At 56.8% G+C, this 25,782-nt stretch overlaps 1 protein-coding gene across 6 annotated transcripts in view; it reads right to left on the reverse strand.

The window, feature by feature from the left end:
* MMRN2 (multimerin 2) overlaps nt 1–25,295 on the reverse strand; it is a 31,538-nt gene extending 6,243 nt beyond the window's left edge. The window contains exons 1-7 of one of the 6 annotated variants that reach the window (XM_036355980.1): nt 25,045–25,291; nt 11,942–12,070; nt 11,755–11,861; nt 11,573–11,653; nt 10,479–10,706; nt 8,628–10,337; nt 5,894–6,045 (exon numbers count right to left, since the gene is read on the reverse strand). In XM_036355980.1, coding sequence (XP_036211873.1) covers nt 5,894–6,045; nt 8,628–10,337; nt 10,479–10,706; nt 11,573–11,653; nt 11,755–11,861; nt 11,942–12,070; nt 25,045–25,202 — 2,565 coding nt within the window. In that variant the 5' untranslated portion in view covers nt 25,203–25,291. Of the gene's footprint in view, nt 1–4,842; nt 6,046–6,086; nt 6,681–8,627; nt 10,338–10,478; nt 10,707–11,572; nt 11,654–11,754; nt 11,862–11,941; nt 12,071–12,397; nt 13,886–25,044 lie in introns of those variants that run through there. The other 5 variants (XM_036355978.1, XM_036355979.1, XM_036355982.1 and 2 more) reach the window with 5 other exon arrangements.
* Between the last annotated feature and the right edge of the window lie 487 nt (nt 25,296–25,782).

Raw genomic sequence — 25,782 nt, forward strand, 5'->3', positions numbered from 1 at the left:
TAGGTTACCTTTCTAAAAATGGGCCTAGTAGATAAGAACTTTTAAAAGATTGTGCCTGGAGGATTTCTCATTGACACTCCTGCTGGCCCTGGAGAGCGCCATCTGGCTGCTTCCCTCCAGCTGAGTGTGGCTGGTCCCAGGTCCTGTGACTGCCTCCTGGCACTGGGAGAGGTGTGGACTCTGCACATGGCTCTGGGAGCACAGCCCAGAGGCCACCCAATGGCAGGGCACTGTTCTGATCATGAGGACTTCAATCCCGGGAGCTCAGGGTGTGAGCAGAAACGGGCAAGTTGCCCTGAGGCTGGGAGTCAGGGCGAGGAAACTTACTCAAGTGCACAGACAGGGCTGTGCACAGTATCTCAGTGGAAGCAGAGAGCAGGGCAGAAAGGTGAATCCTTTCAGGTAGGAACTGTCATTCTCATGTTTAGATGGAATATGTGTGACCTACCTACCCCTCCTTTGAACCTTCTCTTACTGATCTTTGTCCGATCACTCTGATTGAGTGTCCCATGCACCCTTGAAGGGACGTTCAGGGCCACCAGATGCCCCAGGGCTCCCCACAGCCACCTCACCACCCAGATCCTAAACTGCATACAGGGAACCTGAAATGTTAGTAATATTTCAAAGTCAAGCCCTAGTTGGTTTGGCTCAGTGAATAGAGCGTCAGCCTGCAGACTGAAGAGTCCTGGGTTCAGTCCCGGTCAAGGGCACATGCTCGGGTTGCAGGCTCAATCCCCAGTGGGGGGCGTGCAGGAGGCAGCTGATTACAGTGATTCTCATCATTGGTGTTTCTCTCCCTCTTCCTTCCTCTCTGAAATCAATAAAAATATATATTTTAAAGTCAATATAAAATGCTGACATTGAAAGTATTTTCAAACTAGATTTTTGGATTTTTAGGGGGAAGCCATTTTATAAAACCAATTTTGAATCAGTTGAAGCCATCTGTTCTCATTTCTCTGTTCACTACACTGAAACATTATAGAAAGAATTGAAAGGCTGTGGTACACTTGTGGGAGGCACTTCAAACACTTAAAAAGCAGTTTTTATCATTCGATGCGGTCCTCCAGGGCTAGCGTTTTGGCTGGAGCTAGAATCCAATGCTGAGGGCACTGCCCCACGATCTCCCAGCACCGCATGGCCAGTGAGAATGGATGTGTTTGGTGTGTAACTTAGTTTCTCATTCACGAAGCAGAATTTTCCTTTTTGAAATTTAAACTTGCATGTCTACATATTTCCATTCTGCTAGTACTAATTAGGTTCTTTTTCACCTTTTCTTGGATCTGGAAACTTATCTTCCATTGTTTATTTCCTCCCTCCTTTTAATTTCCTCCTTCTGGAACTACCATTAGACCAATACTAGGTCTCCCGGATATTTCTTCCAAATTTCCTAGCATGTCCCTCTTATGTTATATCCTACCTGCTGTTCACCCATCTACTGAGGTGTGTGTATTTTTTAAACAATCGAATTTTATTTTAACTATTTTGAAATAATTTCAAACTTCCAGAGAAGTTGGAAAGTAGTTTAAAAAATGCCATTTACCCTTCACCCAGATTCATAAACTTACATTTGTGCGACAACTGCTCATTTTGTATATCTGTGTATAGGAAGTACAAAGGCTCCTGGAGTTTGTGGCCACATGCTTTTGTCTCAGCTACTTGGAGTACATTGCAGAGCTCATGCCGCTATCCCTAAGTACTTCAGGGTATTCTATTGTACAACCCATTATCAAAAGCAGGAAAGTTAACCGATACCATGACACTTACCTGTAATGCCCTAATCTGCCGACCTACTCAAGTTTTGCCAGGTGTTTTCATAAAAGCCATGAGCGCACATTTTCCAGTCCCACCGTCTGACTAGGATCTTGCATTTAGTTGTCATATCTCCTTACTCCCCTTCAATCTGAACCAGTTGTCCAGCTCTTGGCTTTTGTGATACTGACATTCTCTGGAGTAAAGGCCCATGAGGGGTGGACATGACGTTTGTGTGCTTCTGAGGGCATCCCACCAGCATGGGACTCGTGAGTTTTTATTCTATCCATGGGTCATATAGAGTTGCTAGGTCATTATTGGCTTTGATGTTCAAATTGACCCAGACTTCGCCATTGGGAGTTCATCACACTGGCTCCTGAGCTCTTTGACATGTGTCCATTATTTTTTGTTTTTACTGATTTCAAAGAGGAAGTGAGAGGAATAGAGTTAGAAACATTGATGAGAGAGAAACATCAATGGGCTGCCTCCTGCATGTCCCTTACTGGGGATCGAGCCCGAAACTTGGGCATGTGCCCTGACCGGAGTTAAACTGTAACCTCCTGGTTCATGGGTGACACTCACCCACTGAGCCACGCCGGCCTTTTTGGCACATGATGATGTTTCAGGCTCAGCTGCTATTTTTCTTGCTCCAGTCAGCCCCCTGTCTAAGGCATTCGGGTTCCCTTTAAGGGAGATATTTGGAGACCAGAATCTGGGTTGTAAATAAGATTTATCTTTACAATTTTCTCTCTTGTTTCTAAAGATTTACATGTTCCAAAAACTTCAGTTTGGTGAGTTTTGGGCCTTGTTCCTGATCCTAATTTTCCACAGGTGTTTGCTTGGCACTCTGGGGCTATCGCTCACAGAGTTAGTGGGTCCCTGCTCACCTTGGTTCCACATTCCTTGGACTCGTTATTTTTTCAGGGAGGAGTAGGATAATCACTGTTTGTTGGAGCAAATATCAGCAACCCTTTCCTCCTCTTTGCCTACTCGAGCGCACCAGGCTGCCCCACTCCCTTTACTTCCGCACTCCCCGCTCCCCCAAGAGGGTTGTCTTTGTCAAACCAGGTTTGGGGGAGCTTCTTGATAGAAGAGGGCGGGGGATGGTGCGCAGGGGTGTTTCAACATGGACTACAGGGGACTACAGAGGAGCATCCCGGAGGGGAGGAGAGCTTTAAGAAACAATGTTTCTAGACCATTCTATCCCCTGCGTGGTGTTTGTGAAATAAAAGTAAATGTCGGGCCTTATTTGGACATGTTGTGGACATGGAGATGTCTGATTGACTCCCTACGGTCTCAGGTCACCAGGGCGGGGGCTTCCTGCCCACTGACCCTCTGGAGGGTGTGGGGCTCAGCATTGACCTCACAGGCCACTGCCGCCCTGCTCAGCACAGGCAGGGATGGCGGCTGAGTTTGAGTTGCAACTCTGTCGAAATCACTCCCATTTCTCCAACAGTCTCACATGCTTGGGGTTATGATTTCTTATTGCTACTTCATTTTATACTTGATCCTTTCTCCTTCCTGTTGTTTTGGGGATTACTACGATTTCCCGGTCTGCTTACTCTTTTCTTGCTTCTCAGTGGTATTTTTGAATTTTTTCCGGCAGGTTGGGGAGGTCTGATACCACTGGGCACTGGGCTCAGTGAGCTGTTGCTCAGGATGCTGCGAGGGAGGCTGTTTGAACGCTGACCTGGGTAGCAGGTCTACCTGAAGGCTCTGAGAGTCTCCACCCAGAGACTTGGATCCCTAGCGCAGACGAGCAGTCTATCAAGTAAACTTTAGAGTCCGTGCTGAGCTGGAGTCCTGCTTCTACGAATGTTAAAACAGAAGATGGGCACTCAGTGTGATGTGAGGCTGGGTGAGATTTGCATGGGAAGCATCCCACCTAAAAGACCCATCGTTTCTCTAGCTTCCCCAGAAACTTGCCGGGTGACTCATCCAAGCTGTGGGCAATGCTTGCCAGGTAGCACTCCTATTTGTAACCTTGCTCTGGAGGACACGTGCCCTTTATGGAGGATATCAACTCCCTCCCTGTTACTCAGCACAATACAGTTCCACTTACTCGTTGGCACAGCTTGACCGATAGCAACAGTGAGCGGCGAGAAGGCCCGCTGGTCTCCCAGCAGCCAGGGTGCCCTGGCACTGCCTCCCGTCTGTCAGGCGTGGCCCGTACACCAGCCTTTGGTCAGGAGTGGTCTTGGCAACAAAGACTGCACTGGATGCGAGGCCCTGGCCAGAGGGAAGAGCAGGCAGCGAGGGCTGAGCCAGATCCAGTAGGCTGACCAGCTCATACTACGGATGGATAAAGTTCAAGAAAGATTGTGCTTTGGCTCACATCAAACCATCAGTGGCAGAGTGGCCTGCACACGGCTCCCCTTAGCACTGATGGCTTACACGTGGGCACGCCCACCTCGGGTAAATACACTCGGAGGGAGTCTGGAGTGATGGCCCTAGAAAGCACGGGCTGGGACCTAGGGAACCTGGACACCAGCCCCTCTCCGTCCTCATTCCCCAGCCCGGTTGATTTCCTTACGGAGAAGAATATAGCCAACCAACACTAAACACCTACCAAAACGAAACATTTCCCGACAATTAGACGACTGCTTTCTCAAGCCTGTTTGCTCTAGAACAGTGGTTCTCAACCTTCCTAATGCCGTGACCCTTTAATACAGTTCCTCATGTTGTGGTGACCCCCAACCATAACATTATTTTCGTTGCTACTTCATAACTGTAATTTTGCTACTGTTATGAATCGTAATGTAAATATCTGATATGCAGGATGTATTTTTATTGTTACAAATTGAACATAAAGGATAGTGATTAATCACAAAAACAATATGTAATTATATATGTGTTTTCCGATGGTCTTAGGCGACCCCTGTGAAAGGGTCGTTCGACCCCCAAAGGGGTCGTGACCCACAGGTTGAGAACCGCTGCTCTAGAATATGCAATTTTTTAAAAACCAAGAATAACTAACTCTGCTGGACTGTCTGATCCAATAATGTCAGTGCTCACTGTGAAGGCCTCTATGTGTATTAGGCAGAATTAACTGAACCTGGAGTAAGGTGTGTCCTAGAGTAATGGGAGTCACACTTACCGCAAACCGTTTTATTTTGCCCCACATTTCCACCCGCCACATCCTTCCCACCGGGCAGAGCTTGCTGCTTGATTCCAAAGATGATGAAATTGAGGGAGACTTTTAGTCGTCTTCCCTCCTCATCCCTCAGCTCCCTTCCTGATAGAGATGCTAATCAGAATGAGGGTGGTCAGGCGTGGGAGCGCATGAAAGGGTGAAAGCTGCACACATGTTAGCTCGCAGTTCGCACGTGGCCTTTGTCCATGTGCGGCAGGAGAAAAGGGGGTGAAGTTAAAGTTACAGGTACATTCGAGGAAGGACTGAGACTACGGAAAAGATACTAATTGTGTTTCCTTCGCCTAATACTCAGCCAGTTTTCATTTCTGACTGACAGACCTCACCGGCTGGTCTTCTCCTGCCGGCAGTGACTGGAGCCTGGTTTCCCGGATTGTCCAAAATGCCACCTCTATTCTAGTTCCCAAATTCTCTCTGGGAAAGAATGCTTTTCTAGCAGGGACTAGAAACATGAGGAAGCCGGAGAAAGGTTAGTGTTGTACAGAGGTTTTCAACCACAAGGAGCAAAACAGCAGACACTGGAGAAGACGAGCGGCCAAGAGCTGGAGTCGAGCCTCGCTGCCTCGGACGGAGGCCCACCAGGCCCAGCTTCCCGCCCAGCCCGGGCCGGCCCAGGAGCAGCTTCCAGAGGGAGGCCATTGTCTTTGCGGGTTTCCAGGGAAGAGCTAGACCAACCTGGATGGTCTCCCGGCCACCTGGTCAGAGCCCAGGGCAAGGAGAGCTGGGCACGTCCCGGCGCAGGGTCGGCTGTGCCCGGGCTCAGGTCCTGAACAGCAGGAAGCCCCCGAAGGCGGTGCCAGGCGGGCTTCCCTGCCGCACGGAGCCCTGGGTCACCTCCACCCACACGCGCTCGCCCTTCTGCAGCTCGGCCAGAGCGAAGGCCGTGGCCGCGCCTCCACCCCGCTGCTCCTCAGCGGCACCGATGGGGGTCCGATGGTGACCTCCACATACCAGCTGCCCAGCGCCTGGCCCTGGGCCAAATTCAATGCTCACTGCAAAGAGGTAGACCCCGCGCTCAGGGGCTCGGAAGTAGCCATCTTCAGCGAAGTAGCTGTTGCCAACGTTGATGTGAGCAGTGTCGAACTTCACTGTCTGCGGGGCAGCCATCCCTCCTGAAAAGCCGGCATAGAAGGCCACGGGGGAGCCTGGGGGCAGGAGGACAGTGCTCAGTGACTCACTCCCTTGGATGGGACATTAAACTCCGAGACCTGCCTTCCTCAGCCTAGTAATGATGTAGACAGGCCACTCCCGCTACCGCACCTAACGTCCCAGGAGTGTCTCAGAGTGGGGTTAGCGGGCGACTCTTAGGGTTTCACTAGTTGAAAGAGGCTGTTGTCTCTACAGGCGTAACTCTGTACAGAGCACTTTCGTGTTCGATCCCTTCTCCCTTCCCACATCCTTGAGTCGTAGTGCCTCTGACTGAGAAAACTGAGTCTGGAGTGCTTGTCAGTGGCAGGCGAGGGCGGCAGCCCAGGCTCGGACTCCCACCAGCCGCCACCTACCAAGGCCGAGTGACCCTCAGGGAGAGAGACCCGCTCCTCAGGGAGGCAGACTCACTGGTGTGCTGACTCCGGGGCAGTGAGTGCTTGCTACCAGGACCTTGGGGAGAGAAGGAAGGAGCAGGCGGGGCCAGGGATGAACCGCCTACTCAGGCCGGTCATCTGAATGTTTTCAAAAGGCTGGCAGGGCCCTGCTCACAGGTGGGAGACGCGTGTGCTCCAGAGGACTCGGTCCAGGGCTGGGAGCCGTCCTGCAGCTCCTGGTCTCCGGAGTTCTTGCACTTGAAGAAGGAAGCATGACCGGCCTCAGCAGGGTGAGTGCCACAGAGCTGGCAGGCAGGGGGCAGAGGGAGCCCTCTGCAGGGGGGAAGGTGCCGGGGAAGAACCAGCTGGCTGCCTGGCCAAGACGCTCCACAGGGCGGGAGGGTGAGTCCCCTGGGGTCCAGCATGGCGCCGGCCCTGGTACTGATGCGGTCATGCTCCCTCAACACGTGTGCACGTCCCACCCCCACCCCTGCCCCCACTTCTCAGGGCATGAAACCAAGGCCTAAAGGAACAAGTGTGCAGTTATTTACTTAGGATTCAGAACCAGCTCTTGACTTTGGTCCAGCCACAGCCTGTGAATGACAGAACGTGGCTCTTCTCTAGTTCTGGAAGATTCCTGAGATTTAAAGCTCAGACTAGCGTTTCCATTTGTGTAAGACTGTGTCACCTCAGACCCGCTCTGCCCTGCAGTTCTCCCAGTTCCCAGGAGGTGGGGCGCCCGTCCGCCTAGAGACGGCGGGCCTGGGAGCCCTCTGCCGGTGCTTGGCCCTCCTGCACCGGGTCCCACCAGCTGGGGCGGGGCTGCCGCGGGAGCCTCCAGCAGCCAGGGTGCCCACATGCCCTCAGAGGGAGGAAGGGCGCTTCCTGGTTGGCGAGCAGGCGGCCTGAGAGTGGGCTTCCCTGTAGGTGCAAACTCTAGCCCTATGGCCTTCCTGCAACTCAAATAAGAGAAATTTTCTTTTTAATTTTAAGGGAACTTTTTTAAACAAAATATTGTAGTGGTAAACTCAGACTCCTAAACCATCAGGCAGCTGAGGCCAGGCACCACTCACACGTGGACTCAAGATGGAAGCGTTAGTGCAGGTGGGCACAGTTCAGCCCTGAAAATGCTGGGAGACAGGAAGGCCCTGCTGGCTCTACTAAATGGTAAGCCTCGTGCTATTTGGGAAATGGGTCTGTTTGTCTTCACAACAGCCTTTGATATGATTCTCCCATTTTACAGATGAAGAAACCGAGACAAATGGTGCTAGAGCCTGTGCCCTGTCACCGCCACCGGGGAGACACAGGTCTCTGGGGCCACAATGGAGGGAGCCGGCTTGGGGTGGGACCTTCAGCCAGGCCTCGGCATCCCACATGCCAGGCTACAGCAGGGTTCAGGCCGCCCGGAGGGTGGCCTTTGATCTAGCCCATGTCTGGGCGCGGGGGTAGCCAGAGCCCCAAGGCCAGCCTCTGGCAGGGGGCGGTCACTTGAAGCCCAGAGCCTGGTCCCCTGCCCAGGGCCACACTAAGGAGAGCATGGGGGGCGGCTGCACATAGCTTCCGCCTCAGAACCCGGTTCCCAGGCCCGGTGTCCAGGGCCCTGCAGGGACCTGCCCCCCAGGCAAGGGCGAGGGCTCAGCGAGCAGCGCTCGGTTCAGGCTCCTCTGCCTTCACCGGCGGGGAGCCTCAGCTTCAGGTAAGATGGCGGTGATAACGCATCGCTGAGCTGCTGTGATGATTCCGTGCGACAAGCCCGGAAGGGCACTGCCGGGGGCGCGCACGGGCAGGAAGGTGGGCCAACTGTTAGCAGAAGGAGCGCCTTTCACGGTCCAGGCCTTCCCTAGTGGGGTGCGCCACGGCCAGTGACACCAGCCCCACCCACGCCCTGGATGAAGACGCGTGGCGGGTGCAGCGGCCTGAAGAGCTGGGAGGAGGCATTTGAGGTGTGGCCGCGAGGAAAGGACCCCTCCTTGCGCTATGGACAGAGGCCGCCAGGCGTGCGCCCCTCAAATGGAGGGGCTCTGCCGCCCACCGAGGGCTGGCTCTGGTGACCCGTCCCTCCTTAGGCCTCAGGCAGCTTCAGATGACCCTCCCTGACCAGAAGGCGGGCCGCGGGCAAAGCTGCGGGCAGCCACGCCCCCCACCCGCGTCTCCCTGGAGCCTCTGCGGGAGCAGCCTGGCGACAACCCGGGCCCAGGACTCACCTGCCTCCTGAGGCTCGGCTCCCAGGGCTCGTGGCACCGGCCCGTGGACGTCGGCATCGGCCAAAGGTCTCACTTGCTTCTTGTCCCTCCTCCGGGAAGCGTCGAGGGCCTTCTGCTCCTTCCTCTCTTTCCTGCCCAGCATGGCCTGCAGCTTCCCCAGGTCTAGGCTGACGTTGGCTGCCACGAGCCCTTGGAAGTTCGCAAAGAGGCTGTGGAAGAGCTGCTGGTGCCGCTGCAGGCCGAGCTGGGCGGCGGAGATGGCCCCGTGCAGGCCCTGCAGGGAGCTGTTGAGGGCGGCGGCGCCCGAGGCCCCGGCCGCGCAGCACTGGCCCAGCCGCTGCACGTCGGCGCCCAGCCGCTGCAGCTCCCGGGCCGGCCCCGCCACCTCGCCCCCGGCCGCCCCCGCCTGCTCCAGGGCCGTCACCCTGGCGGCCAGCCCGGCCCAGCCGCGCGCCTGCTCGTGCAGCCCCAGGGCCGCGTCCTGCAGGCCGACGCGGATCTGCTCGTAGCTCAGGGCCAGCGGGCCCAGCGCCTCCTCGGCCACCACGTCCTCCCCGAAGAGCGCGGCCAGCAGGGCCTCGTGCCGCAGCGCGTCCGCCAGCAGCGCCGCGAAGGAGGCGCGCAGCTCGCCCGCCGCCCGGCGCAGCTCGCCCTCCGCGGCCTGCAGCGTGGCCGCCTGGCCGCTCAGCGCCCGCAGCTGCGTCCGGAGCCTCGCCCGGTCGGCGCCCGCCTGCTGGGCCTCCACCCGCTGTTCCTCCAGCCCCCGCGACACGGCCGCCACGGCGTGCTCCAGGGCCCGCAGAGAGGAGCCATCCCCCGGGCGCCGCAGGTCCAGGCTCCCGTGGGCGCCCTCCGGGTCGCGCATGGTGTTCCCCGGGCCCTCCTGGGTACCGTCCGGGCCCACGGGGGGCTTCTGGCAGTTGCAGTCGGTGACGTACTTGATGAGGTCGGCGAGGCCGCCCTGCAGGTGCTGGAGGGTGAGGTTGAGCTCCAGGAGCTGCCGGTCCGTGTCCACCTTGTTCTCCTCCACGATGAGCGACTTCTCCATCAGGGCCACGCGCAGCTCCCGCAGCTCCTGCTGGGTTCCCTGCAGCTTCTCCACCTGCTGCTCCACCGCGCTGATCTGATCGAAGGTCTCGTCCGATTCGGAATACAACTCCTTGATCTCTTCCACGTGCCGGTCGAGGGTCGCCTGCATGTCCGCCAGGGTGCCCTGCAGCGCCTCTTCCCTGTGGCTGGTGTCCAGGTGCAGCGCCGAGAGGTTCCTCTGCAGCTGGCTCAGCCGGGCCTGCAGGCTCTCCGGCTCAGGCCGGGCTCCTGCTCCAGCCGCGGCTGCCGCCAGGCTGCTATTGGACAGGTGCTCCTGGGCCTTAAGGAGCCTCTTCAACTTGGTGTCCACGTCCACCTGGACCTCGGAAAGCGAATGCTGCAGGGAGAGCTGCTGGGCGTGCAGGCGGTCCTCCACGTCCTGCTGCAGCTGGCCCACTCTCTGGCTGTTCTCCTGGACCTTGGTCTCGAACTTGGCTCCAAGCTCCTGGAAGTCAGCCCTGGGCACAGCGCTGTCCCGGACCATGCCGATGGCCTGTCGGTTGGCCTCCACATCAAGAGAGAGGTTTCTGACGGCCTCCAAGAGGCTGTGCAGGCTCTGGTTAAAGCCGCTCCAAACGGGGCTGAAAGGCAGCACCTGCTCCAAGGACTTGCCGGGAAACTCTGCAACAGACAGACATGTTCACACCAACCTGTTGAGCAGACCCCACCCCAGGCAGGGGCTGAAAGGAGGTCCTCTGCTCCCTGCCCACTCATCCCCTGGGGTGTAATCAGGTCCTCCTCAGCCTGGAGCCTGCCTCTTACCAAGCGACTCCTCATGTGCCTCAGTCACTGCGGCTGTGAGGTTGCTTGCCGGGGCCGTCCCCGGGCCTGGGAGGCTGTCTGCCGGGTGGTGGATGTCATTCTGGAGACCTCTCAGCAGGCGTTCCTGCCGCACCCTGATGTTGCTGGTCTCTGCAGCTGGTGGTTGGAGGACACGTGAGAAAGACGCACTGAGGGCTGACTGCCCGGGCAGACCATAGGGCACCGAGACTTCGGGGTTGAGAACAGAGAGGAGTATGCTGATGGCCTCTGAGCAGCCGCTTAGAAGCCTTTAGGCCAGGGGTCCTCAGACTCCGGCCCGCGGGCCACATGCAGATACAAATACTGTATTTGTTCCTGTTTTTTGTTTTTTTTACTTCAAAATAAGATATGTGCAGTGTGCATAGGAATTTGTTCATAGTTTTTTTTTAAACTATAGTCCGGCCCTCCAACGGTCTGAGGGACAGTGAGCTGGCCCCCTGTTTAAAAAGTTTGAGGACCCCTGCTTTAGTCCCAGAAGAGCAAACACATGGTAAGTGAGCCTTCACCCTGCCATCCACACCCACAGCAGGCATGCCTGATCAGTCTTGGTACATTTTCCTCCTCGGCCACGTGGGCATGGCCTCTCGACACTATGCTAGAAGCCCTTGTCAATAGATAGGCGTTCGCCACATGATGAAACGCATTCGCCACCCCAACCTTGGTCCAGCCTTGAAAGGCCCAACCATGGGGTCTCTTGATGGTTCTCCTACGCTGACTCGAGAACAGGGACAGCATGACTTCTTGTCCCTGACTGAGGGGCGGGGTGTGGGGAGGTTTCTTCCAGGCCACGGGGACCTGTGCAGTGCAGGGGCAAGGGAGGTGCCAGGCGAAGCTGTCCTTCCTAGAAAGGGTGTCAAGAACAGGGGTGATGTGCATAGCCAGCAGGCCTGGCCTCCGAGGTATGGAGTAGGGCGGTGCAGAGCCTCAGAGGGGCCTGCTGGTTCTGGGGGCCGAGTTTTCCTGAGATGGCACTGCCTTATCAGAGGAGAAAGAGCCTGGCACACAGCTCTTCCTGTCTGCCTGCCCCTCCTGCACCTGCCAGGGAAGCCGCATACCAGGTTCCACGTCAGCCGGCCCGGCCCAGTGCTCCTGGAAGTCGTCACCCGGATCTGCGGGCTCAGGGGTCGCAGCGGGATCTGCAGGGAGGAGGCATCAGATATTGACCCTAAGTGGTCAGAGGAGCTGCATGACCTCCGGGGTCAGAGGTTGAGGTGGGAGGGGACACACGGAGCCCTACCATGGTGCTGGCAGTCAGAGCCAGCAAAGCCCGGGCAGCACCTCCAGACCACGGAGGCCAGCACCTTCTGTTTGACCTGGTACACCGGCTTGTGGGCTATGCGGTACCTGGAGGGAGACAGCCACCTCAGCAACTCCAGGTGAGCCGCGCAGGAACTGGGCCAGTGGCCTCCCCCAGCCCCACTCACATGACTTTGACTCTCTGGCAGTCCGAAGCTCCCTGCAGGCATGGCTGCTGTGAGTGAATGAGGAATTTCTCCGTTTTGCAAGCAGCTACGAAGGTGACCAGCCTGGACTTCTGGTAGGGGCACCAGTTACTGGAAAAATCAAGCAAGAGGAGAGGGCTGCTGCCATGCCTGGGCACCCACCACCCTTCCTAAGGTCAACAGGAAGCGCCAGTGCTGAGTGCCTCCCCAGTGCCATGACTGTGGGGTCCATTAACCGAGCTGGAGTGCTTGGCACTGCTCAGCCCTCAGCCCCCTAGTGAGAGCTCCGAAACCAACCCCCCCCGCCCCCCCCCCCCACACACACACACCGGGCACCTGGCCCGCCACCTTAGGGAGCCTCCCCAAGGCCAGTACAGAGAGGCCTCAGCCCTCAAAAGTCATGCAGCAAAATGACCCACGGAGGCAGGGAGAACTCACTTTCTCCTGGTGCCAGGGCGCAGCAGGGCCCAGGGGCCTGAGGAGTCCTGAGTTTGAACTCACGCTGCCTGGTGTGGCCTTGAACAGGCACTTAGAGAGCTGCCATTTCCATTTCCCCAATGGAGATTGTAACCCCTCCTCCAAGGGCAGATGAGGATCGGTGCCTGGCACGTGCTCAGCGGACGCTGCAGACTGAGCCTCCACATCACCACTCACATCTTCCCTCGCCAGGGACCTGGCCGCAGGAAGGCCCTGGCTCCCTAGTCAGGCCCCATTATGGCCATTACGGAAATAGGCTTTCAAGTAGTTACAGGGAAGGCAGCCTGCCAAGCAGTCCCTTCTCTGGGAAAGGCCGCCCACACTGAGGCCCGACAGGGTAGTGTGGGGCGTCTCCGCACCCTGAATCCCAGGAGGCAGCCTCCCGTGTGCCTTGCAGGTCCAAGAGCAGCGGTGTTCTCTGCTGACGGAGCCGGAGCTCGCTGGCCTGGTGGCAGCCTTGACGGGCTCAGCAGGCCCTTCCCCTGCAGTCAGCTCCCAGAGCAGAACTCCAGGGGGGCAAGTAGCAACGACCTCCTGGCTCTGTTCAGCTCGGCACTCGGCACAGGGGCCAGGCTCACGCGCAGAGCACCAGTGCCCACATGGAGGTGCAGACCTCACCTAGGCCCAGGCAGAGCCGGCCGTCTCCGGTGGTGTGGCAGGTGCCCTGGCCTGGAGGACTCTCAGGAGGAGGGGGCTGGGGGCTGTGTTTTCACAGAGAGGCCAGGTGAGGCACCAGGACTGACAGAGGGGGGTGGCCCCACAGAGGTGCAGGGGGTGGGGGAGGCTACTTAGGAGAGGCTTCAGAGGTAAAGAGGGACATGAAAGAGCTACCTCACTCCTTCGTGGGGACAGAAGGGACAGGAGGGGACAAGAGGTAAGTGGTTGTGTCAGGATTCCAGGTCAGAGGTGATGGCAGTGTGCACTGAACGGTGGCGGTGGCTACGGATGCCTTTACTGTCTGGGGCTGATCTCTGTCCTGGGACCACCCTGCATGGTCACACGGGGCTGCTGGGAGGGACGGAGGGATCGAGGTGGACTGAGTAACATATCCATTTTGAGTGCAGAGGCCCTCCCAGCCACTTTCTCCTCGGCTGCAGGCACCTGCCGTGCCGTTTCCCTCAGGAGGAGGCTGAGTACGCAGCAGGGAGCGACCTGCTCAGGGGGAAAGACCCAGAGGCACTGCCATCCTGGGCTCCAGGCACTAGCCCAGCAGAGCAGCTACAAGACAGACAGAAAGCCCACCAGCACTCCCAGCTTCCGGTCGGCTGCTCAGCCTCGCTGCTCTCAGGCGGGCGGACACCCAAGCCTGATCCCTGAGAAAACCTTTATTATAAAAGAGGGAGGTCAAAATGAGCAAAAGGGAAAATCAGCTTCTCCAATATAATAAAAGCCAAATATGCTAAGTGTCCACCACCAATCAAAGCATAGTATGCTAATGATATGTTAAGGTCGCTCAACCCCTTGCTATGATGTGCACTGACCACCAGGGGGCAGATGTTCTGACTGGTAGGTTAGCTTGCTGCCAATCAAGACTGAGTGAGACAGGCTGGACGTGCCCTGGAGCCCTCCCACGGCCCCTCCCCAGCTGGCCAACCTCCTGTGTCCCTCCCCGGCCCCGAGCATGCACTGGTGGGGTCCCTCGGCCTGGCCTGCACCCTCTCGCAATCCAGACTGAGGGATCCCCCCCACCCCTGAGTTCATGAATTTTGTGCACGGGGCCTCTAGTAGAAATCTAAGACTGCAGAGAGAAGACAGCTTCCCCCAGATTTGCATTAATATTAGTAGATTGGTGAGTGCTTATTGGAGCCAGTTAATTAGAAAAAGAAGCTATTAAAAAAGGGGGACAGCAAAACAACCCTTGGGCCCTGGCCCATGTTGCTAAGTGGTTAGAGCATCAGTCCATGGACCCAAGGGTTGAGGGTTCAATTCCCTGTCAAGGGCAAGTACCTGGGTTGCAGGTTCATCCCCAGCCCCAGCTGGGGCATGTTGGAAGCAACCAATCAATGTGTCTCTTTCACATGGATGTTCCTCTATTTCACCCTTCCTCACTTCCTTCCACTCTCTCTAAAAAGCAATGGAAAAAATATCCTCAGGTGAGGATTTACAAAAACAATAACAACAAAGAACACTCGGGAATTAAACATAACAGTAGAAATGCAGAAAAAATGTAATAAAAATGCTAGAGAGTAGCCATGGCCAGGTAGCTCAGCTGATTTGAGCATTGTCCTGTACACCAAAAAAGGTTGTAGGCATGATTCCCTGTCGGGGCACATACCTAGGTTAAGGGTTCGATCCCTGGTTGGGGCAAGTATGGGAGGCAACCAATGTTTCCCTCTCTCTCTAAAAATAAATAAAAACATATCCTCAGAATAAAATGTGTGTGTGTGTGTGTGTGTGTGTGTGTGTGTGTTGGAGGATAAAGTTAAAGAAATTTCCCTAAAAGAAGAGCAAAGAGAGAGATGAAAAGTAGAAGAAAAAGATTTAAAAAAATAAATAAAGAGGAGCAGTATTTGGAAATCCAACATCCAACCTGAAATCTAATCTAATAAAAGACAAATATGCAAATTGACTGTACCTTCAGTACACCTTAAGCCACGCCAATCAGAGCGACTATATGCAAATTAACCCAACCAAAATGGCAGCCGGCAGCCATGGAGCTGGAGCGAGCAGGAGGCTTGGTTGCTCCAGTGATGGAGGAAGCCAAGCTTCCTGCCTGCCATGGCTGGCTCTGAGCTCCACTGAAGGCAACAAAGTTTCAATTATAGAAGGTAAATAAATCCCAGAATTAAAAAAGAAAAAGATAAAAAGGAGAGGCTGGGAGCTTCCGTCTCCAGGGGGCTTGGCCAGCCTGAAAATGGCCCTCAGCCCCTCACCCAGGCTGGCCAGGCACCCCAGTGGGAACCCCCACCCTGAAGGGGGTGTGACCAGCTGTATGCAGCCATCAGCCCCTCATCCAGGCTGGTCAGGCACCCCAGTGGGGACCCCCACCCTGAAGGGGGTGTGACCAGCCTGCAAACAGCCACCAGCCCCTCACCCAGGCACCCCAGCGGGACCCCCACCCTGATCCAGGACACCCTTCAGGGCAAACCAGCCGGCCCCCACCCATGCACCAGGCCTCTATCCTATATAATAAAAGGGTAATATGCAAACTGACCCTAACAGCAGAAAGACTGGGAATGACTGGTCACTATGACACACACTGACCACCAGGGGGCAGACGCTCAATGCAGGAGCTTCCCCCTGGTGGTCAGTGTGCTCCCACAGCGGAGCTCTGCTCAGCCAGAAGCCAGGCTGATGGCTGCCAGCACAGCGGTGGTGGTGGGAGCCTCTCCCACTGCCTCAGCAGCGCTAAGGATGTCCAACTGCAGCTTAGGCCTGCTCCCCGCTGGCAAGTGGACATCCCCCAAGGGCTGCCGGGCTGCCAGAGGGATGTCTGACTGCCAGCTTAGGCCCAATCCCCTGGGGAGCGGGCCTAAGCCAGCAGGTGGTTATCCCCCGAGGGGTCCCAGACTGTGAGAGGGCACTGGCTGGGTTGAGGGATCCCGCCCCTCCCCCCTCCCAGTGCACAAATTTTTGTGCACCGGGCCTCTAGTATATATATATTTCAGAAGTGAAGGACTTGAATCTTCAGATTTAAAAAGCCCCACCAACCCACAATACAATAAAAACAAACTCACATCAAAGCAAAGCACATCATCATGATATTTTAGAACACTTTTCCAGAGATGAAACCAAGACACACACACACACACACACACACACACACACACACACACCCCGGTAGTTAGAATGGCCTCTACCCTCTCAGCAGCAATCCTGGAAATGAGCAGAGTGGAGAACTAACTGCCTTCAAAATACTGAAGGATCATTATCTCCAGTTTAGAATCCAATATCCAGCCTGACTGTTGGTAAGGAGGCAGAATAAAGACTTTCTTTCTTTTAATACTCACCTGAAGACACGCTTGGGGGTGTATGGACGTTGATGGTTGCCTCCCACCCCGGGGATCAAATCTGCAACCCAGGTATGCGCCCTGACCCGGAATCAACTGCAACATTTCTGTGCGAGGACGATGCTCAACCCAGGGAGCTACCCACTCGTGCAGGCGGGCATTTTCAACGCGCCAGGTTTCCAAACCCTTTGCTCCCGGCCCCATCTCATCAGGGAGCTGCTAGAGCCTGGTTCTCAGTCTCGCCATCACGTCGTCCCATCAGACCATCGGGTGGCGCTTTAAAAATTAGAGCCTGAGGCCCTGCTGCAGGCCGTTAAGTGAGATTCTGGGGTTGGGCACCGTCTGTAAAGCTCTCTGGGCCCCTTGAAGGCCCTGCCCAAGCTAAGTACCTCTGTGCCAGAAAATGCCACTGAATGAGAGAAAGGGAGAGGGGAGCCGCCGGTGGACTAGCGAGAAGCTACACTCACCCCTCCCAGGACCAACCAGGGCTACAAATAAGTCATAGAACAAAGGACTAACCAGGGGTCTTCAAACTACGGCCCGCGGGCCACATGCAAATACAAATATCGTATTTGTTCCCGTTTTGTTTTTTTACTTCAAAATAAGATATGTGCAGTGTGCATAGGAATTTGTTCATAGTTTTTTTTTTAAACTATAGTCCGGTCCTCCAACGGTCTGAGGGACAGTGAACCGGCCACGTTTAAAAAGTTTGAGGACCCCTGGTAAGCACTGGGGACTGGCCGGTGGCGCTCATAACCCAGCATTTACAAAGACGCCATGGAGGCTGGTAGGAAGTGGGGGAGGTGGACAGGCCCACCCGACGCCCACGTGCGGCAGCTGGGAACCTGGAGGGACATCTGAGCTGCAAAGGTTCCCTTGAGGAGTGAGGTTTCCACCCCACACTGGGCTCTGCAGCCCGGAGCACCAGGGCCAGAACGGGCCCAGCGGACATCTGGCTGTGAACATCAGCGAGCTCCATCCGCCAGTGCCCTCTTAAAGGGCCAGTGCACAAAATGTCCCTTTTGGCCACTTCCCCTGGGCTCTGGCCAAGGAAAGGTGGCGGGGAGCGGACGGCATCCCACTGGGACAGGCTGAGTGGTGCGGCTGTGGGGGAGGGGGCACCGCCACCAGGGCCTGTGCTGCGTCCCTCTCCCACACGCCTGCAGACACCATCTTTCCGGTCAGCACTCCCCCCACAGGGCAGCCGCCTGCGGGAAGGCACTGGCCCCACCCTCCGACCCCCGTGGCCCTGCCCTGTGAGCTCGCCCCTGGGGAGGAGTCTGCACAGGCCCAGCCTGGGTCCATGGTGCAGACTTTCTCAGAGGCTCTTGAGGGGTCCGGGCAGATTTGGGGTGTGGCTCTGGGGTGAGGGCCGTTTTCCTCTCATGCGCCCACCTGGCACCCCTGTTCTTGTGCAGAGCCCTCCCTCCACGCGGTCAAATCTTCCAAATCTTCGTTGGTGGCAGCCCGAGGAGCTCTGTTGGCCTCACCCGCAGGCTCCCTGAGTCCCCGCCCACCATAAACTGTGGGTCATTTTGTGGCTGCAAACAGGTATCCCAGGGCTGGTCACAGGCAGCCTCTGCCATTGCCCTGCACTGGAGTCCCTCTCAAGAGGCCCAGAACCAACACCCCACCAGTGGTGGGCTTCAAACCACATCAGATCACCAGCCCATGCCCCCCCAACTCGCTCCGCACGGGGCACACCCGGAGGGAAATCTCAGCGGCCCGGGGATGCACTTCACCGCTCAGCCCCACACAGCGGCTCATGCACTGTGAGGGGCCGATCCTCAGAGTCAGCCAGCCTGAGGGTCAGCCCTGCCCACGGATGGCCAGCCGCAATCAAGACAACTACACAGGAGGGTCCACAGAGCCCACCCAGGGCTTTCTTGGGACACCCAGCTCAGGCGACCTGGGAGACGGTGCCACTGCGCCCCAAGGCCTACTGCAAAGGCCTCCATGCCAAGACTGCGTGGTTGGACCTAATGGGTAGCTGCTAAGTGAAAGAAGCCAGTCAGAGAAAGACAGTACCATATGATTTCACATATCTGTGGGATCCAAAAAGAAAATAAATAACAACCAAAATTGAAACAGACTCATAGATGCAGAGAACAGACTCCTGGTTGCCAGAGGGAGGGGGTTGGGGGACTGGGTGAAAAAGGCGAGGGGATTAAGAAATACAGATTGGTAGTTGCACAATAGTCCTGGGATGTAAAGCACAGCTCAGGGAACGCAGTCACTAGCACTGTAATAAGTACATGTGATGCCAGGCGGGTACTTGAAACATCGGGGGGAACACTTTGTGAAGTATATGATTGTCTATCTGCTACGCTGCACACCTGAAAGTAATACAAAATTATATTGAATGTGAACTATAATTGAAAAATAAAATTTAAAAAAAATTTTATTCTTAACCCAAGGATATGTTTATTGATTTGAGAGAGAGGAAGGGAGAGAGAGAGAGAAACGTTGATTGATTGCCTCCCATATGCACCCTGCCGGGGATCGAACCCTAACTGAGAATTGAACCCATAACCTGTTGGTGTACTGGACAACACTCGAACCAACTGAACCACTGAGCCAGGGCAAAACTTAAAAAAAAATTTTAATTGAATTTTAGGACTCCTCGATTTTTCAAAATATTATGTGTTTAAAAAACTGGATTGTGGCCCTAACTGGTTTGGCTCGTGGATAGAGCGTTGGCCCTTGGATTGAAAGGTCCTGAATGTCCTGGGTTTGATTCCGGGCAAGGGCATGTACCTTGGTTGCAGGCTCGATCCCCAGTAGGGGGCGTGCAGAAGGCAGCTGATCAATGTTTCTCTCTCATGGATGTTTCTAACTCTCCCTCTCCCTTCCTCTCTGTAAAAATCAATAAAAAAATGTATATTTTAAAAAGAAAAAAATGGATTGTAGATTGTGATAATTCAGAAAATCTTGCTGATTTGTTACTAAAGTGAGAACTATCATTTGCAAAATAAATGTAGGGAGCTAAGAAGAAGAAGAAAGAAAAACCATTAGAGAAGAAAGAGGAAAGCACCAAACCAGGAAACAGGCGTTCCAGCAGGGAGGCCCAGGGCAGGGGTGAGGCCACCCAGATGGAGCACAGCTGCAGCTGACAGCGGCGTCCAGGTGACTGCCCCTTCATGACCCGCTGGGATAGAGTCAAACCTTCTACAGTTTGCTGAGATAGTCGGGAGGCCCAAATTTTAAAAATAAAATTTAAAAATAAAATTTAAAAAAAGAGATAGTCGGAAGCTCCACACCAAGGAGACCAGGTGACTCCTGTTGTGAGCAGCTGGCTGAGGGTATGGAATGTGACAGAAACACAGCAAAGTCACCCTGGCTGGTTTGGCTCCGTGGGTAGAGCGTCGGCCTGCGAACTGTAAGGGTCCCAGGTTTGATTCCAGTCAAGGGCACATGCCTGGGTTGCAGGCTCGATCCCCAATAGGGGGCGTGCAGAAGGCAGCTGATCAATGATTTTCTCTCATCATTGATGTTTCTCTCTCTCTCTCTCCCTTCCTCTCTGAAATCAATAAAAAATATTAAAAAACAAAAAAACACAGCAAAGTAGCAAAAGGAAAAAGGCAATTGCTTCCTCTAGGGAAAACCAAAAATTCACGGGGTGGGGATACACAGTTTTTTTCAAGTGTCAGCTCTAAGTAGCATATGCCGTCATATGACTATAAACACTCAGAGTGACAGCATGGGAAAAGGCTAGATAGGAAGTAGGTACCGTGCGTGTGTGCCCTTGCGTGTCACCCGGGCACGTTGGGGTTGGGGTATGGAGTAGGAACGCGAGCCGAATCACAGATAATACTACGTCCCAAGAAGTGGCCACATGAACATGCTAGAGGTCCAGAGGCAAACGCCAAAGAGCCACCTAAAGGGCCGAAGCCATTGTCTTTGAGGACCAGAGGGGCCTGGGGCTCCCGACTATCTCAGCAAACTGTAGAAGGCTTGACTCTATCCCAGCAGGTCATAAAGGGGCAGTCAGTACATACTAGTATTTACACAAGAGGACTAATGCGGTGCAGGGCACGGTGCAAAATGAAAATGCAGGCCAGCAACAGAGGTGCGCCCGGTGTGGGCTCCTCTCGTGCCCAGGCTGTGCAGGCTGCTTGGTCAGATGCCCAGGAAGCTGCCCCCGATTTGAAGCAGAGAACGTCCATGCAGCACTGAAACGGTGGCCCGGGAAGGTGCTGGCAGTCAGCTGGCACACACTGTTCCAAGGACCAGAAATGTGGGCCCGCCCTGGGCCCCATGGAAATTCCTGGAACGTAGGCTCAGCCCTAGAGAAAGTATTTCTCGGAACCAGTGGTTTTCAAAAGAGAGAGCCCCCCCCCCCCCCGCCTCCCATGTATTTGGCCTCTGGAGACATTTATGGTTGTCACAGCTGCGAGGGTGGGGGTGCTAATGGCATCTGGTGGGTGGAGGCCAAGAACGCTGCTCCCACCCACAGTGCACGGCCCAGCCTGCGCCACAGAGACTCACAGTCCCGAATGCACAGCCCAAGGTGGGGAACAACGTTCACTCCTCGCACCCCTCTGAGCTGTCGGCAGGTCCAGGCCTGGGTCCCGGGTGCCAGATCCGGTCCAGCCACTGGGCGTGATCAGGACTTTCCACCCAGAGCTCCGGAACTGGCAGCAGTGGCGCCACCCTTCCGCTGGGACTTTCTCTCCGACCTGCCGCTATTCTCCTGCCCACGCCCCCACCCTGGCAGCCCTCCCCTGGCACAGCGCAGGCTGCTGGCCCAGAGGCCCTGGGAACATTCCTGACCTTTGCTTTGGTTTCCTCCAGCTCTTGGCAGCTTCTCGCTGGCCCTCTGAGCACCCCCAAGCCCAGCTCGTTGAGGTGCCCATTGTTCTCCCTGCCTCTTGGTCTCCGGCCTGTGCCCTCTTTGCACCCTCCTCACCAAGGGTCCACGGAGAGGCCTAGAGAGGAGTGCGGGGTTCCGCCCGCCGTGGTGGGACTGCCCTGACCTGAGGCCCAGTCCCAGGCAGGAGAGCGGTGGCTGAGTCCTTAGAGCTTCTAATGGGAGCTCGGTGGCCTGCCCCTCCCCCGCCTGTTCTTAGGGTGACATTTGAACAAGCCTCCCCCCCCCCCCCCCCCCACACACACACACAGACCCTGGTTCTGGAAAGATGGAGAAAATTCGCACTGCTGGCCCCTCGGGGGCAGAGAGCAGGGCTATGGGGAAGGCAGAGAGCCTCTCCCAGGGCAGGGGCCTAGCCTCCTGAATTATGGATGTGCTGCAGCCACCGCCCTGGAGTAAGTGCCTCTTAACCAGCCAGTGGGAGCCGCCCCAGCGCCTGAAGCCTTCCCGGGAAGAAGGCGTGCTCTCAGCAGCCTTGCTCTGGGAGGCCTGATCAACTAGGAAGGTGACCCCCCAGGGGCGAGTCTGCAAGGCTTTGTCTCTGAGCTAGAAAGAGGCCTTGGCAGAGGAGCCTGAGCCCATGGCATCCGCCCAGAGCCAGGCTTCTCTGCCCAGGACTCTGCCCACCGGGGCTCTTCCTTGTCTATGTCCAGGGCCCTGGGCCTCAAGCAGCAGGACCGGGTGCAGGGGGTACAGTCGCAGGCCTGGGCTCCATCCTGATCCTGTGTGACTCCCAGTGAAATGCATGACTGCTCAGGTCCAGCTGCAAAAATCACAGATGCTCCATGAGCGAGGGGTCAGGCTGCTGCTGGGGCTGGGCCAGCCGAAGGCTGAGAGTGGCAGGTCTTCACTCCCCGCTCCCAGGAGGTGGGGAGGGGGAGAGCTAGGAAGAGGTCACCTGGGGTCTGCAGCCCAGCAGATGTGGGCCCAGCTCTGACCTATCTCTTAGGAGCAGGTGGCTCTGGATCCTCCCCCCCCCCTGCTCCCCCCCCCTCCCCCCGCGCCTCACAACATGTAAAGTGGAGAGAATAGTGGCGGCTGCAGGGCTGTCACAACCATGTGGATATGGGGCACCTGGTCTGGGGCTCAGCTGTCCCCTTGCAGGCTCAGCCCTTCCTCTGAGGACCTCACATGACCACCTGCCCCCCCCCCCCCCCAAGGCCAAGGAGCAAGAAGAGCCTCTTCTCTCACGGAGGCCAACACCCAGGTGGCTGGCTCACCCAGCCCTGCTCCTTGGGGTCCCCAGGGAACTGGGAAGCACCAACCACATCCCCCTCCTCCCCAGGACCTGCACGGGGTACCAAGTTGTTCTGTGGACAAAAATGGGACACGTACTAAACCCGACAAGCTCGGGGAAGGCCGGCTACAAAGTCAGAGATGGAAAGTGACCACCCAGGAGGGTCTGAGCATGAACCTTCACGGGGGTACTTCATCCAGGCCCCCAGCTTCCCTGCCAGAGGCCAGTGTCCACCTCAGGCCTGTCGGCCGTCTTTTTGCTCTAAGACAACATTCCTTTGGAATGTCAGGGCCCGCTCCTTTTCCTGACCCCTCAGGGCACCCCCACACCAGAGCACAGACCACAGAGCCCTCATTGTCATCTTGTTCCCCCACCTGCCTCTAGGCGCTGTAAGTGTGAATGTGTAAACCCTTGCCCACCAGTGTGAAAGCAGTGTCTGCTGTGCTTTTCCCCAGTCCCAGGGGTTTCCCGCTGGGCTTTCTCCCGCCCCCTAATCTACCACCAGTGGGTTTCATATGACCCACCGGCTTCCATTCTCATGTACAGAGCAAGCTGCAAGCTGGCATTCTCCGGAGCGTTTTCTCAATGTGTTAAGGTTTTCCTTCCTGGCTATTGTCAGGTCGGCTCAAACTCATCATAATTCTCTACACGTTGACATGTTCAACCTTCTTGCAAAGGGTATTTTCTGGGTCTGGCCCAGGGCCTGGCCCCGGGGCTCGCACCCCGGCATGAGGGGCAAACGCGGGGCAGGAGCCTGGCCCTGGCAGCAGGCGGGGCCCTGGCCTGGGCGCCCTGCCTGATCGCAGGAGGCCCGCCCGTTCCTGGTTCCTGCCGAGGAGGGGGGGTTGCGGCCCTCCCCTCCCAGGAGCAGGGGAAGCACTCCGCGGAGGAAGCTGTGCAGCGTTTCCTTCCTTTCTCACCAGCCCCTGCGGAGGCCGTGAGGACCTGGGCTTGGCGGTGGGAACCGCAGCTTTGGGTTGTGGGAAGGAGACCCCCCAGGCCTGCGGGGACCCCCAGGAGCCACTTAGGACTAGGGCTGGGACCCTGCTTGGGAATTCCCCGGCCGAGGTACCCTGTGCGCACCCACTCGCTCTCTGCACACACCCGGGCCACCCACACAATGGCTGAGCGAGCCCCGCAAGACAGCCCTGAGCAGCCCAGAGCCGCCGCCCCCCCACCCCCACCCCCAGCCCCGGGACTAAGGGAGTGCCGACCCTCTCACAGCCCCGGGCAGGGGAAGAAGAGGAGCGTCTCCTACTTCCTCCCATCCAGGAGACCTTCATGCTCCCTTTCGTCAAAGGAGACGGGCGCGGAGCTGATGGCTTTGGGGCTTGGGCTCCCCAAGCGTCCCCTGTGCCTCCCAGACCTGAGCAGAGCTGGGGGCAGAACAGGAATGGGGCCTCACGGGTCCATCTTGGGGCCAGCCCTTCCCTCCTGAGGGTCAGTGTGCACTCGCTTACTCTCACCCTCCGGCCTCTTCCTAATGAAATTTGCGTTTGGGAACGTGTCCAGTAAACGCATTGACCTTGAAGAGTCAGGGCTGTGCCGGCGTCCCAGGCAGACCCATTCTGAAGTCAGACAGCCAGACGGCAGACTGGGGAGGTGTGAGTTCGGTCTTCTCACTCTCCAAATCCATGTAGATCCTTCAATCGGGTTGGGGGGCTGCCAGTGGGGGAGTAGGCATAACTGAGGGCCAGGGCTGCCTGTGAGCACCCCGGAACCAGAGCATGAACTTGAGAATCAGACTCAGGTCCTGGCTCAGGCTCTCCTGAGCTGTGTGATCTTGGGCCAGCTGCTCAGCCTCTCTGAGCCTCAGGTGCCTCCTCTGTAACGGGTGCTGTTGGGAGGATGAACTGAGATAACACTTGGCAAGGTGCCCGGCCAGCCAGCAGCACCTGGTGCGGACCATGGGGCACCCTCGGAAGAACCCACGGACCTGGTCCCTCACCCAGCGGGAGGATCCCTAGCCCTGGATAAGTAAAACGCTGGCAAACAGTGTCCTGGTCCAGTGGCAAGACCACTGGGCCATCCCCAGGGGCCACGCCTTCCGCTCTGCAAATGCAGCGGGCACCTTTGGGATCGCTCGTTCTCAGAGCCAGGCCGACACCCTGCCATCCCAGCACTCAGATCAAAATCCATCCCCAGGAGTTTCTGTCCTTCATGGCTTACGGCCAGCCTCACCTCAGCTCAGCTTTCGGAACTGACTTACTTCGAAGAACAGGTGCCACTGCCAGGCCAGCTGGAAAATTCGGAACCACAGCCCCTCAGCACCCCATGCTGGCCGGTTGATGGCAAGGAGTGCTCCAGGCTTTCCCAGCCCTCAGGCCCATTCCCTGCCACAGGTCAGACAGGGAATTTCCTGGGGTGCCCAGTCCAGGCACGGGGGTCGGGGGTGGCCTCTTGAAGGGATCCTGGCACCTCATGCAGCCTCACAACTGCCCAGCCTATAGATCACATTAGCCCATTTCACAGGTGAGTCACTGAGGTCCAGAGAGCCCCGCTCTGGTTGAGCTGGGCCCAGGGCCTCCCCCAAGCCCAGGCTCCTCCTTACCGTCGGTCGCTGCCGATGTCCTCAGCCTCTGACATCCAGGCCCCAGGCAGCCGGGGGCTGTGTGGGTCAGAGAACTTGGGACCAGGGGCCTGGGCCGAGGCCCCCAGCAGCCCCCAGCCCAGGGCCCCCCCGAGGCTGAGCAGCAGTGTCAGGATCATCTTGGCAGTGGGCAGGCTCAGCCGTTGCCGGTGATTCCAGAAACTGCTTCAAGTGAAGGCTCAGAAGGAAGAGAAGGCTGGGACAACAAAGAAAGGAAGTGGCCTAGGCCGGCCCACCGGTGCATCTGGTCCAGCCACACACACACACACACACACACACACACACTCCCCACCCCCCGCCAGAGGCAGTCAACAGCCCAGCTGGTTCCCGGCCTGAGAGGGCTTGTGTCAGGGACCCTGAGGTTTGGGAGGCCCACGCGTGGTAGACAGTTACAGACAGGAGCAGAGCAAGGACGATGGGCCAGGTACAGGTCACCAGGCGGGAACCCTGGGTACCAGCAAAGGACAAATGTAGGGGGACTCGCCCCAGGGTGACCTGTCCTCCCTGGCATGCGGTGACCTGTCCTCGCTGGAGGTAACACCCAGGTCTCAGTTGTGTTTCAGCTCCAGGCCCAGAGAGGCAGCAAAACCAGACAAGTGACAGCAAGGCTGCCCTCAGGACCAGCTGGATAGCGACCCGTCAGCGGAGACTTAGGCTGAAAGGACACGTCTGGAAAGCTGCTGGATCTTCTATTGAGAC

The sequence above is a fragment of the Myotis myotis genome, unplaced genomic scaffold, assembly GCF_014108235.1.
Source record: "Myotis myotis isolate mMyoMyo1 unplaced genomic scaffold, mMyoMyo1.p scaffold_m19_p_24, whole genome shotgun sequence".
NCBI lineage: Eukaryota > Metazoa > Chordata > Mammalia > Chiroptera > Vespertilionidae > Myotis > Myotis myotis.